Source organism: Narcine bancroftii, chromosome 1 (assembly GCF_036971445.1).
Source record: "Narcine bancroftii isolate sNarBan1 chromosome 1, sNarBan1.hap1, whole genome shotgun sequence".
Lineage (NCBI taxonomy): Eukaryota > Metazoa > Chordata > Chondrichthyes > Torpediniformes > Narcinidae > Narcine > Narcine bancroftii.
Window position 1 is genome coordinate 239,724,992 of NC_091469.1, and position 13,941 is coordinate 239,738,932.

General features: G+C 42.6%; 1 protein-coding gene across 8 annotated transcripts in view; it reads left to right on the forward strand.

Annotated features, from left to right (window-relative positions):
- LOC138740630 (uncharacterized) overlaps window positions 1-13,941 on the forward strand; it is a 151,809-nt gene that overhangs the window by 16,007 nt on the left and 121,861 nt on the right. Inside the window, exon 2 of one of the 8 annotated variants that reach the window (XM_069893546.1) lies at window positions 5,703-8,608. The exons of the other annotated variants lie outside the window; for them this stretch is intronic. Within the exon in view, the coding sequence (XP_069749647.1) occupies window positions 6,396-7,484 (1,089 nt within the window). The 5' untranslated portion in view covers window positions 5,703-6,395 and the 3' untranslated portion in view covers window positions 7,485-8,608. Of the gene's footprint in view, window positions 1-5,702; window positions 8,609-13,941 lie in introns of those variants that run through there. 8 annotated transcript variants of the gene reach the window in all.

A 13,941-nucleotide genomic window follows, 5' to 3' on the forward strand; every position in this document is an offset into this window, starting at 1 on the left:
TTGAACCTATTTTTAACTGTGCTTCACTACTTCTTCGGTTATGCCAATATTTTTTTGGATAATTTGCAGATGTCCCAGGTTGTTGTCTCAAATGGCAACAGAGAGGTTTTTCACAGTAGGTAAAAATTAATCTGGAATGCACTGGCTGTTAAGTTTTATCCTATATTTTAACATGGAATAGATAAGTTCATGAGGTGTAAGTATTTGCAGGGCAGTTAAGAAAGAATAGGAAAGTTGAATGATCGTGCTAAAGAATATATCAGGCTCAATGGGCCATATAACCTCGCTCTTTGGGGTGTCACTCTAGGTTCCTGTGAAATAAGGGAGCACGTTAAAATGTCTGGCTGCAGGAGACTTTCAAGATTCCTTTTTTGTCATGTAATATCACAGAACATATAATAATTCACAAAATTGCCTTGTGTCTGCTCTAAGGCAGGCAGTGTCGCCATTACTGTCGCCTGGTGCCCCTTAGAGTGTGAGAGAAAGAGAAGCAAAAGAGAATCCCTTCAAAACGTAGCGGTTAGCGCACTGCTTTTACAGTGGCAGCAATCAGGACCGAACCAGGGTTTGAAGGAGTTTGTGGGTTGGTTTTCTCTGTGGGCTCCAGTTTCCTCCCACTGTTCAAAATGTAGCGGGGGTATAAGTTAATGGGGTGTAAATTGGGTGGCATGGACTCGTGGGGCAAAATTCCCTGTTACTGTGCAGAATGTTTAAATTAAAACTTTTTTTTTTCATTAAAAAATGTTTAAAAAATTTAAAAAAATAAAATACACTGAGTGTCCACGGATTCTCCTCCAGCACTCTCTCCCGCGGCCTCTGCAACTACACGACTCTAATTCAATTCATCGGCTGCCTGAGCTCCCGATCTAAACCTCCAACATGATCAGAAGCCTTCAGGGCCCCAAAAACCATTAGCGAGCCCTTCTTGCCCTCAGCACCCTTTCAAATCCCAGTTCTGATACCTGGTTCCGATAAATCAGACTCCAGCTGCCTGTAGTCTGTGCGAATCCCCTAACCCCAAGTCACCTGCAGCCCGGGTGGGTCCCTCAGCTGCTGAGCCCCTCGCTGGTTCACTGCCATGGTCAACCTTCCCTGCTTCTACTTCTTAACAGGGTGGGGGGAGGTTTCTCCCCATTTCTGGTGCCCTTCACCAATCCGCTGCTCCCCTGGATTCTGCAACCCCTTTCTGCCCAGCACAGGCACTGCCATCTTGGGCACAGACCTCTGCATTGCAGAATTTTAAATAAAAACACCATTGGCTCCTTTAACAGGTTGTTTAAAACCTGTATGTAGCTTCCGGAACCCTTTGGAGCAGCACTGTGTCTCCGCTCTTTTGGGTCTGTACCAGCAGCAGTGCAGCTGTTATCGCAGCTCTGGCAGTGCCACCATTTATTTTAGTAAGGCTTGTGTGCCTCAACCGTCTCCCCATTCATCTAAAGCCTGCGTGTCTCCCCATCTCCCCATTCATCTAAAGCCTGTGTGTCTCCCCAATCATCTAAGGCCTGCAGGCCTCAACCATCTAAGGCATGCCTGTCGCATCAATCTCAAGTCCACGTGTCATTACCGAATTTCTGAACTTTGAACTGCCTTCCTCGAATTGGGCCTTGAACTGTAGTCGCTTGGGGTATTCCACACACACCAATACATTCACGCACTGTTAAAGTTTAAGTTAGATAATTCTATATAAATTTAGTTAAGTTTAGATAGGTTTGTTAAATTAGAGTAGGTATTATATAATTGTTAATTAATAATTAAAAATATTATTTTAAATATAACACCGTCTGGGCTAATCTTTATTGCTGCTGTCATGTACGTAATACTAGCCTAGTATTTCTTAAAATGAGACCAGTTAAAATGAAACAAAGATTACTGTGGATGGCACATGAAACATTGGAAATTGTATATATATATATTCAGACTGTTGATCCTGCCCTTTCCAATTGGCAGAAACCTATATTCTTGAGTCCAGAAGTTGTATATCCTAAATAGAGTCCCCTGTGTCTGGTAATGAAATGCAACTGACTGCATAATCATATTTGTGAGACTTTAAATTTGACAAACAGGAAGTTTATGCACATAAGAAGTAAATGAGAAGAACAAAAGAATTCTTTTGGTCTTGTTTTCTTAAGGCCGCTGAAGGACTGTTTTGCAAGTGATGATAATTTTTTGTGCTGACACTCAGGCTTGGGTAAATGTAAATTGCTTGGGTGGGTCTTATCTGACAGGAACACTTCCTATTTCGTTTTCCTTCCTTGTCTGCTAAGATTATTTTAGTTTCCTGTCAAAATTCTTTGAAAATCAAAGCCTTTAAATTTTCTGAAAATTTCTGTTTGATCCAAGGTTAGCTTTGAATAGATGTTGAATATGTGGAAGGCTATCCATAACTAACTCTAAAACTAGATTGCAATGCATAGTGATAAATGGCATAAGGTGACAAAATACAGTATATATTTTCTCCCATCAATCCAATAGATTGCCACTAAAGGGAACTAAAAATGACTCCGATTTTGGAGATCTTCATTGCACTATAAACCCTATGCCTACAAGATTGCATACTTAAACAGAAAATGCAAATAATCAGATAGAAAACTAATAACATCCTGGTGGGATTGCACTTTATATTTTGATTTTAACTAGGGGGGGCTAGTCTTAGGTCAGCCAAATTATCGTAAATAAGAGATATTAAGCCTTAATGGGACGACTGTAGATCAAAAAAGGTGTCAAGAACAGTCGCCTCAGGGATTCTCGGAAAATCAGTGAACAAAGTGTCTAAAAATATGAGTTTTGGGGAAAATTGTTCAAAAGATGCAAAATTGTTACTTATAAGTGTTTTAAAGGTCTTTAAAATATCCAATCTATTGAAGGCAGTGTCTTGTAATGAAGTTAGAAAAAGGTGATTGGATATAATTGGGCTGACAAGAGAAAAACTCTGAAATCCAAAAAAAACCTTCTAGATTGTCCCCATATTCTCAAACAGTGTTTAATTATTAGGTTATCAGTTAGTTTTTATAAAGAAGACCCTAGAATTGCCAACAAGGAAGTATTCTGAACAAAATGTAGTTCCATTTCTACCCATGTGAGACAATCAACACGAATATCAAATTGTAGCAAAAGGATCAAAACCAAAAGTAACAAAAGCAAAAGCATTTTATATTTTAAAATAAGCTATCTTTTTATATTAAATAAACAATTTTCCTGGAGGAATTCAGGGAGCCAAGCAGCATCAGTGGGAGACCCTTCATCCAGACTGAGTGTAGAGAGGAGATCATTAATATAAAGGCACCAGGGACGGGATAGGACTGGGACAGTAGGGGACTGGTGGACCACTGAGGGCTAAAGAATGACAGACACATTTGGAGGTGGTTGCAGTTGGCAAACAGGGAGAAAAGGGCAAGAGGAAAATGGAAGTCAGGTGGAGGAAGATGAGTCATACAGGATGAAGTTGGAGATGGCTGGAGAGGGTGATAAATGGAGGCAAAAGACCCTTTTATATTTAAAAAAGGGATTATAAAGACAGATATTCTTACCTCCATAAAAGGTCCAAAAGCGCATTGACTGGTTGTACTTGCTTCATTTTCCATCCATCTAAGGGGGTAGACTCAGAGGTGGAGTGAAATCACTCCACCTCCTCCGTAAAAGGAATTCTGCTGAATGCGGCTCCAAAGGAGAGGGCTGATGATCCGTATGGTTAATAGAGGCTATTATGTTGCACAGGAGATCTGCCTGAGTCCTAAGACTGCCTGCACAGATCTCCACTAAGTGCTCATTCCTGCCCTTCAGTCACCATTTTCGAGTATAGACCACTTTCCCTTCTTGGCGCGTAAGTTTGACGTCACAGTGGCAGACAGTGCTACTGCACTGGACCACTTGCCCTGCCTCCTTTGGTTCCATAAGCCAGCTCCTGACTCGGCTGTGTATAAAGGCACTGTGGGATCCACCTTTTAGGAAAGGTAAATTCACCCCTTTTTTTTAACTTGAGCCTGCTATAATGTGGGGTTTTAGGATAAAAAGGGCTAAAGGCTGCTAGTGTTGGAATTTGATGTGAAGAAGGTGATAATAGTGATACCATTTAAGCCATTAAGGGAGAAGTGAAGGGCTGATGGGATCAGGTAGAACTGAAGGAAAATCCTGTTGGTAAAATATGGAATGGGTGTGTGGTAAACCACTGTTATACTGTGACTGGCTTCTGGCAGCTGGACACGCCTCCTGAGACCGATCCTACCCATAACCCCTTGCAATCTCCCCATTCACCCTGCCACAATCAGTCAATGAGGTCGGTTGCTGCTCCATTCTATAGTCAATAAAAACCAATTAGTTTCACAACCTCAGTCTTTTGTGGTAATTGATGGGGCATCAATTTTATTGACTATATTTTTTCAAGAAAATGGAGCAATATCTGAAATCTGCGAGATTCAACATAGACCGTCGATTTTCTGATGCCTCAAACACATTCAAACTCTGGCTGCGCTGCTTTGAGGACTTCCTGATGGCGACTGCAAATGTTGTTAACACGGATGAGGACAGACCGAAGTACCTCTTCTTACGAGTTGAGGGATCATCCCACGCTGTGAGCAACTGGTCACAGGCATCATCATATTCCTGTATTGATTTAACCTTGGCCTCCATGGTGGGTAATTGCCCCAAATGCTACTTCTGCAGGCAGGGCAAGCACCTGAGAAAATGCTACCCTACCAAGGAGGCAGTATGCACTAGATGTGGAAAAAGAAGATATTATGCAAAAGTCTGCCAGTGTAAACCACCTGTAAAAGCTAACAGCACCATGTGTGGACAGCTGCTACCCTGGACAGCACAATTGGCACCATCTCTTCTGCGGATTAGTGACACCACGTGCAAGTCAAGGGCGCCACCATTTTCATGGGCCTGCAGCACCATGGGGAAACAGCAAAGGTGGCATCCTGGGAACTCAAGCCCTTATCAGACTTTATCACCCTAAAGCAAGAGGGACCACATGAACTCGCCAAGTCTACGATGGACGTCCAGGTAAACAGATGCATAACAAACTGTTTATTTGATAGCGGGAATATGGAAAACTTTATCCATCCCAAGTACCTATCCCTCAAAGTATGGCCATTCTCCCAAAAGATTTCACTTGTGTCCAAATCCCATACGGCAGATGTCCACAGGTCCTATATGGTGAATTTGACTGCTGGAGACACAGTTTACAAACACTTCAGGCTCCTTGTCGTGCTGCAGCTCTGTGCCCCCTCGCTGCTGGGGCTGGACTTCCAGTGACAACTTAAGAGCATTACATTGCAGTTCGATAGGCCCCTCTCCCCCACCGTTTGCAATGAACAGTTCCTAGATGGTCCTCTGCACACAACCTGTGGGCTCTCAGCACTCAAGGTCACCCCTCCACCTCTGTTTGCGAATCTCACCCCAACTGCAAGCTAGTAGACACCAGGAACAGGCGATACTGCACCGCAGACAGAGTATTCATCAAGTTGGAGGTTCAGTGTTTGTGGGGCGAGGGCATCATCGAGGCCAACAATAGCCCTTGGAGGGCCCAGGTGGTCGTAGTAAAGAATGGGGTAAAGATCAGAATGGTCATAGACTATAGCCAGACCATCAACCAGTACACACAGCTTGATGCGTACCCCTCTCCCCGCATATCCGTTATGGTCAATTGGATTGCCCAATATCGAGTATTCTGCATGATTGACCTGATGTCTATCTATTACCAGCTCCCGATCCGGCCGGAGGACCACCAGCATACTGCATTCGAGGAGGATGGTCGTCCCCTTCAGCGTCACCAACAGGGTCTCTGTTTTCAGCAGGAGATGGACTGTATGGTGGACCTTATAACCTGAGGCCACTTTTCCTTACCTTGACAATCTGATCATCTGCAGCACGACCTGCAGGACCACAATGCTAACCTTTGAAAATTCCTCTGGGCCGACAGGGAGAAATGTGTGTTCCAGACTGTCTTGGCTGCATGGTTGAAAATGGAGTCATTGGCCCTGACCCCGATTGCTTGCTCCCTCTACTGGAGCTACGTCTTCCCCACACCCTCAGACCCTTGAAGAAATGCCTGAGTTTCTTCTCATATACATTCAATGGGTCTCCAACTATGCAGACTAGGCATGCCCATTGATCAAAATCTCTTTTCCCCTGTTGGCAGAAGCCTGCGCAGCTTTCGGCCACATCAAGGACGACATTGCCAAGATGGTTGCATGTGACAGATGAGTCCATGTGATGCATCTGGCTTTGCCCTGGGTGCCACACTTAACCAAGCAGACTAACCCATCGCCTTCTTCTCATACACCCTTTAAGGCCCTGAAGTCCACCATTCCTCAGTTGAGAAGGAGGCCCAGGCCATCGTGGAGGCAGTACGCCATTGGAGGTTCTACCTCACTGGCAAACGATTCACTCTTCTCATGCACCAGCAGGTGGTCGCCTTCATGTTCATTAGTAAGCAGAGGGCCAAAATCAAGAATGATAAAATCCTCAGGGGGAGAATCAAACTGTCCATCTATAATTACGATGTCTTATACCGGCCTGGCATACTTAACGAGCCCCTAGACACCCTCTCCCATGGGACTTGTGCCAGTGTCCAAATGGACAGATTGAAGACACTCCACAACAACCTCTGTCACCATGTAGTGACCGGGTTCTTCCATTTCATCAAAGCCCAGAATCTACCATACTCCACTGAGGAAGTCAGAACAAAGACTAAAAACTGCCAGGACTGCGCTGAGTGCAAACTGTACTTCCACCGCCCTGACAAGGCACACCCGATCAAAGCTACTCACCCCTTCCAGCACCTGAACATCGACTTCAAAGGGCCGCTCCCTTCTTTGAATCATAACATTTACTTCCTCACTGTCATCGATGAATTCTCATGCTTCCTTTTCACCATCCCCTACCTGGACATGACCACAATTACAGTCATCAAGGCCCTCCACAATGTCTTCACACTCTTTGGGTACTCCTGCTTCATCCACAGTGACCAGGGGATCTCATTCATGAGCTGCGGCAGTACCTTTTGGCCAGGGGCATTGCCACGAGCAGGACCACCAGCTCCAGTCCCAGAGGGAATGGGCAGGTGGAAAGGGAGAAAACCATCCTACTGGCACTATGGTCACCGGAATTCTCCTTTTTCCATTGGCAAGAGGACCTCCCAAGCGCGCTCCTTTCCTAACAGTCGCTCTCATGTACGGCCACTAAAAATACGCCTCATGAACGTATGCTTCCCTTCCCTTGGAAGTCTGTCTGGGACCACGCTGCCTGCCTGGCTGACCTCTCCTGGACCGGTCCTGCTTCGGAAGCACACCAGGCAATCTAAGACTGGCCAAATGGTCAAGAGGAAACACCTCCTCCACATAAACTCCCAGTACACCTACAAGGGCCTCCCTGATGGGCACGAGGACACGGTCTCAATCCAGGATTTGGCTCCATCGGGCGCCCCTCCAACCGCTATTGACCACCAACAGACACTCTCCCACTGCTACCTTGGGGGACCCTGAACCTGCTGCCGACCGCACTCCACCCCCGGCAACTGTTGTCACCCATGATGCACCAGCACCACAACCCTTCCTCCCACCACCTGTTCCTTCCCCCAGCAAACTGTAACCGGTGATGACAGACCAACCCCACAGGCTCCTCAGGGCTCCACGGCTCTGCCTCAACCGTTACCATGTCGTTCACTGCGGCAGAGGAGACCCCCTGACAGATTTGACGTGTAACCTATATATATTTGTATATATTTGCTTTTTTTTACCCCACAGGACTATTTTTAAAAAGGAGGAGTGAATGTGTTAAACCACTCATATTGTGATTGGCCACTGCTGGCTGGGTACACCTCCCGAGACCGATCCTACCCATAACCCCTTGCAATCTCCCCATTCATCCTGCCATGATCAGTCGACGAGGTGGGTTGGTGCTCCAGTCTATAGTCCATAAAAGCCAATCAGTTTCACCACTTCAGCCTTTTATGGTAATTGATGGTGCATCAGGATGGAACCAGATTGGGAGCAGCACGGGAATGGATGGTGGGCTGTGTGGAACTATACGGGAAAGGGGGCAAAAATGGGAATGGGGGAGGGAGCAGAAGTAGTTTGGAAGAAAAGAGAGGAGGCAGTTCTATTGTCACATGTTATGTTGCTCAAAAGCAACAAAGCCACTTGCATGTTCCTCTCGTCAAACAGCCACTAACTGTGCTTTTCAATGAATTCTGCAAACAGGAATGAATCATGAGACCAGTAACTCATTTTTCAGTCACATTCCTTTTGGGAGAGCTTTCAACTCTGCTGGAAATAATGCTGTAAAATCTGATTCATTATTGAATGATTCCTTTATTTAACATCTCACGATTGAAACATGGTTTCTGTATCTTTTCGGACTTTCCTCCCTTTAATTTTTTCTTTCGATGAGTACGTCAAGATGAATGCTGTCAATGTTAAAGAAAGAAACCTGTCTGTACTATTGTGGTAAACCACTAAATGTATGTTTGGCTGTGTTAGGACATGCCCCTTGCTGATTGTGCCTGAGGATCCTCTCACAGACTCCTGACTAAAGGTGACTGTACCACAGCTCCCTCCTGCACCAACGACAGTCAACCAGCATGGATGCACCTCCAGTCTGTTGTCAATAAAAGTCTATCAGTTTCTATATAATGTCTAGTCTTTGAAGTAATTGATGGTGCATCAAATATCAACTCCTCATGCTAACGTGTTCATTTTAGCATTGGTTTCCCACTAGAAACCTAGTGATATCTAAAGGATCCTAGTGTCCAGATAACCTAACCTCACTAAAGAAAATATGACCACTTTTTTCCTGAATTCACGAACAGTTCTGATACCGACTGCTATTTGGATCAGAAACAGACAACCTCGTTAGTGACTGTGCCATTCTGTTACAATGAATAAGCTTGCATTTGGCGTAAGAAATTACATGGAGCCATTTTTTTTTGACATCCTAGCTTGATAAGAGTTGCAGAAAACTGGGTAAACTGACTGACTAGCAACAGTGAGGACTCTGGCCGATTGGTCATATTCTCCAAGAAGCTCTGAAACTACTCCCTTTCAAGAAAGGATGCCAGGATCTTTGAAAGAGCATGCCTTTCATATCAGGATCATTGTTGAACTTAATATTGTGGAAGGACCTCCTCATGAAGCTCAGGCAACTGTTCCATGAGTCCATTACTGACCGTGATTCTGGACCATGGGTCTCATTCAGGATGACCCTGTTCAATTCATTTGTCAGATTATTGACAAATCAACATCATGTTGACCAATCTACCATCTATGCTGACCAATACAGTAGCTTTCATTTTAATCTATCAATCATGTATTTATCATAATTGCTTCATAAAGAGTGAGATCACATACTCAAGTTTTAGGCCTTTTTGAATATCACAACTCATCTGATTTCTAAACTAAAATTAGTCCATTATATCCATGGCCAGAGATGACTGAACATCTCAATACATTTGGCAGCTAAAAACTTTGAGAGTTAACACGATTTGGACTTGAAACGTGAAAACTGTGAATGAGCAGATATTTGACCACAGGGAATCATTGAACCTATGCTTCATGTGTGGCTAAATAACTGACTTTCTCATCTTGAATCAATATGGTTTGGCATTGGGGTGATAATTACATGACGTGCATCAAAAAATAATCTGTGGGTGGGGACGGGGCATTAAACAAATTGATGGACAACTGTGATGTTCAAAAGATGTTCAGACAGGTACATGGAAAGGAAAGGTTTAGAGCAGTGGTTTTCAAACTTTTTTCTTTTCACTCACATACCTCCTTAAGTAAATCCCTATGCCATAGGTGCTCTGTGATTAGTAAGGAATTGCTTAAGATGGTAAGTGGGTGGAAAGAAAAAGTTTGAAAACATTGTTTTAATCGTACCTAATTGACTCGTTAAGTGCACGATTTCAGAACTCCAAGGGAAATGGGCCAATGACAATTTTTCTCAAGCAAAATATTTCAGGAACAGTTGGGTTAGGAGCAGTGATTCTCAACCTTCCCTTTCCACTCACATCCTACCTTAAGCAATCCCTTACCAACCTATGTGAGTGGAAAGAAAAAGTTTGAAAACCACTAGTTTTGAGGGATAGGGAGGGAACGCAAGCACGCAAATAGGACCAGCTTGGTTGGCATGGATAAGTTGAGGGTAGTTTCCATGCTGGACTCAGTTGAATAAATGGCACTCCCAGAATGTACTGTGGGAGGGCCAGTTTATGACTGGTGGGAGATTATCTTGGTGGGCTGAAGATGCAAGTGAATTTTGCCATTGACAGATGGCCAGAAGATCATTGTTAAATTGTTCACTGAAGCATTCAAGACATTGATCCTTAAATTGAATAACCCCAAATAGAACAATTGATATAAAACAAATTCCTTGATTTTAATGCTTTTATGTCAAACAACAGCATTGTGCATTCTCAGTTATATACAGAATAAATCTGCCTCCATCCTTCCCTAATGTATTCGAAACACAGATTCAGAAGAATGTTTTTCCCCAGATTCAATTTCTAATTCTGAATCAGATATAAGAAACATAAACATAATATTAGTTCATTTTTTTTGAAGATTTACTTATAATTTACTGGAAAAAAAGAGTCTAAAAATTACAACAGGTAAAATCAATTTGTACATTTTTGTAAATAGTATGTTGAACACACAACACAATTTTAGTTCTGAAGGTTGGCAGATTTTTTTGGTAATATCTTATGTGGCAGGTAGCTGTATCAGGCATGATTCACTCTGATGCATTTATTATTTTCCTTGTGCTGTCGGTGCTGCCGATGTCATTATTAATAAGCATATTTCCATCATTAATGGCCTCAGTTAGATCTCTATGTGCAACACAAAGAGGTCATTTTGTACTTTACTCGAAGGTCAACAAGTGCATATTTTCTGGTTTAGCTTATTTTTTTCTGCTTACAGGGGCACTCTGAAAACATTAAGGCACTTATATGCTTGTCAGACATCTAGAAATTACAGAGTGCTGAAACTTTCAAAAAGTGCTCTGTTCTCTATTCAGATGCTCACATACAGTCTCCATTGGGCTATTCATAGCCCTACCATGAGCAGGCGGTAAAGCTATAGATATGACTGGTTTGGAACCTTGGATCAGCAGGTGCAGGTAGTCCTATCTACAAAGTAAAACACAAAAGTCTGCAGATACTGTGATTCAAATAAAAACATAGAAATGCTGGAGAAAGTCAGCAGGTCAAACATTGTCCTTTTATATAGTCTAGGTAAAAATTTCAGGGTTGAGCCCTTCGTTAAGGAATATATGTATATTGTATACACACACACACACACACACACACACACACACACACACACACACTAACCAGTGAGCTATTAGAGCCTCATACTGAGCAAGCAGAGCCTATAACTATTTATATATATATATATGTGGATATACTGAATACAGTATAGATAGCTAGCTAGACATAAACAGCTATACACACACACACACACACACACACACATATGTGGATGGATATCTGAATGGATGTGAGATTTGCAGACCCACTAGGTTGTAATGCAAATATAACATGTCTAGATTGCTGATTAGTGAGGTAGAGTATGGTGAACTAATTAGGAAATGAACATACTATAATTAGAATAGGGATCTCCAAAGGAGTCGATATCGATCCCTGGAGGACGATGGGACTACCCAAGGGGTCGATAAATGCCAGGAGTTTGAGAGGGGGTTGATAAATGCCAGGGGTTTGAGAGGGGGTTGATAAATGCCAGGGGTTTGAGAGGGGGTCGATAAATGCCAGGGGGTCAACTTTTGGTATCGAAAGAATAGCAGAGTCCAAGGTCCCCACTCCTGACTAGGAGCCCAATGTCCCAATGGAGCCTGAGGTGACTTCTTTGATGTGGACGGCACCGTACCCAATGCTGTTACCAATGCTGAAGGCTTGAACCCAGCTCTGTTTGGGCATCTTCCCGGCCTGAAGGAAAGGTTTTTTTTCTGCTATTGTAATCACTTGCTTGCTTAATTTACAGATTTGTTACTTGGCGATTGGGGTTTTGTAACAAAGTTTGGGTTGATGATGAGAGATCTGGACACCATGCATATGGTATGCAATTTCACTCACTAATCCAGATGGAAGCTGCACATCAATTTGTCTATTTATTTATTTAATTTTGTACATGCCTGCAGGTCTATGAGGGATCAAGGATTCCATTATGGGGGGTCGATGGTTTTGGCGACCTTTGAATTAGAAGAAAGCATTGACCTATCTAGATCACATGTCTTGTGGTACAATGTGCAGGAGTTAGGAGTTTAACTCTTAGAATTCTACCAATCTGCATCATAGTTAATACTTGCTGCATTAAATCATGGAAATCAGTGAACAGTAGGAATTGAGCATACAATTTATATTGCAATTGTCACATTCAGATTAATGATCAGTCAAAGCTCCCACAGCCATTAATCAAATTTGTCTCTTTTCATATCTCCCCCACTTCCTCTACTTCCTCAGGAGTTTGTGGAGGTTTGGTATGACAACAGAAACCCTAGCGAATTTCTACAGATGTGTGGTGGAAAATGTGCCGACTAGCTGCATCACAGTCTGGTAATGGGGACACCAATAAACTTAAGTGTAAATCCCTGCAAAGGTAATGTCACAGCCTAGAATATCACAGACAAACTCACCCCCCCCCCCCCCCCACCATCAAGTACATCTACGGAGAACGCTGTTGTCGGAGAGCAGCAGCAATCATCAAGGATTCACACCACCCAGCACACACTCTTTTCTCGCTGCCACCATCAGGAAAGAGATATCAGTGCCACAAGACTCACAACACCAGGTTCAGGAACAGCTGGCACCCCTCTGCTATCGGACTCCGCAACAACAAAATCAATCAGGGGCTCATTTATGGGCTCTTATTTTTGCACTTTATTGTTTGTGCAAAAACAGTCAGGTGTTAACTTTGTTTATTTGTTTACATGTGCACATTGTGTACAGCTTTTTTTTTTACACCACTATTAGGTAGTAATTCTGCTGTACCTGCAGAAAAAAGAATCTCAAGGTTGTATGTGATGTCATGTATGTACTCTGACAATAAATCAGAAATCTAAATCTAACCAGTAATTACTACCTTTTGTGAAAAATTAAAACAAAAATCTTATGACTGAACTTTTGATATAAGTTGATGTAGACCTTGGAAAAAAAAAGCAGAAATTAATTAATTCATTGTTTACATGAAGAGAAAGGGAAACTTGAATGAATTTAAACCAATTATGAAGATGTGGATGTATTGCAAGGATAAAGACATGAACTACAATTTCCAATGACTGAATTTCAATTTGAATAATATTTCACCCAAATATTTGAAGTTCATTTGTAATAAATGTTGGTTTATTTTTTAACTAAATACCTAACCCTTGACACTGGCTGTTGGAAAGCCCATGTTTTTTAAAACTTGGAATTTGTTACTTGTCATATTGGTGTGAACAAAGGCATACAGAAACCAAGGCTTAAATAGGGATGAAATCTCTGTTCAGACACATGGAGAGTCTTTATGCTGTTTCATCTCTCGAGCATAAATAGCTGTCCTGAAAATAGCCAATGTTGGGTCACATGAAGTCTCTACAAGCTGTCAAAAAAACCATAGGGAAGGGAATGAATTCATCTCTGAGCTGCACATTGAAATCAAGACCTTCTCAACTCTACTTTTCATCAGGACCTCACTCTTTGACCCTTCTCCCAAATTTACCTTGCATGCTGTCCACTTGTCAACTCAATGACTGAAATACCTTTCTTTGTGACTACGCATGATTGCATGTTAATGTTTAAAAAATAAGTGTTCTGTAATTTTTTCCAGATGGCATGAATTGATTGCACATAATGGTATTGAAAATTTAATCAACTCTGACATTTCAGTATGTTGCTGTGGGAATGCTGCATTTCTTGCATAGAAAATCATTCCCCAGAAGTGTAAA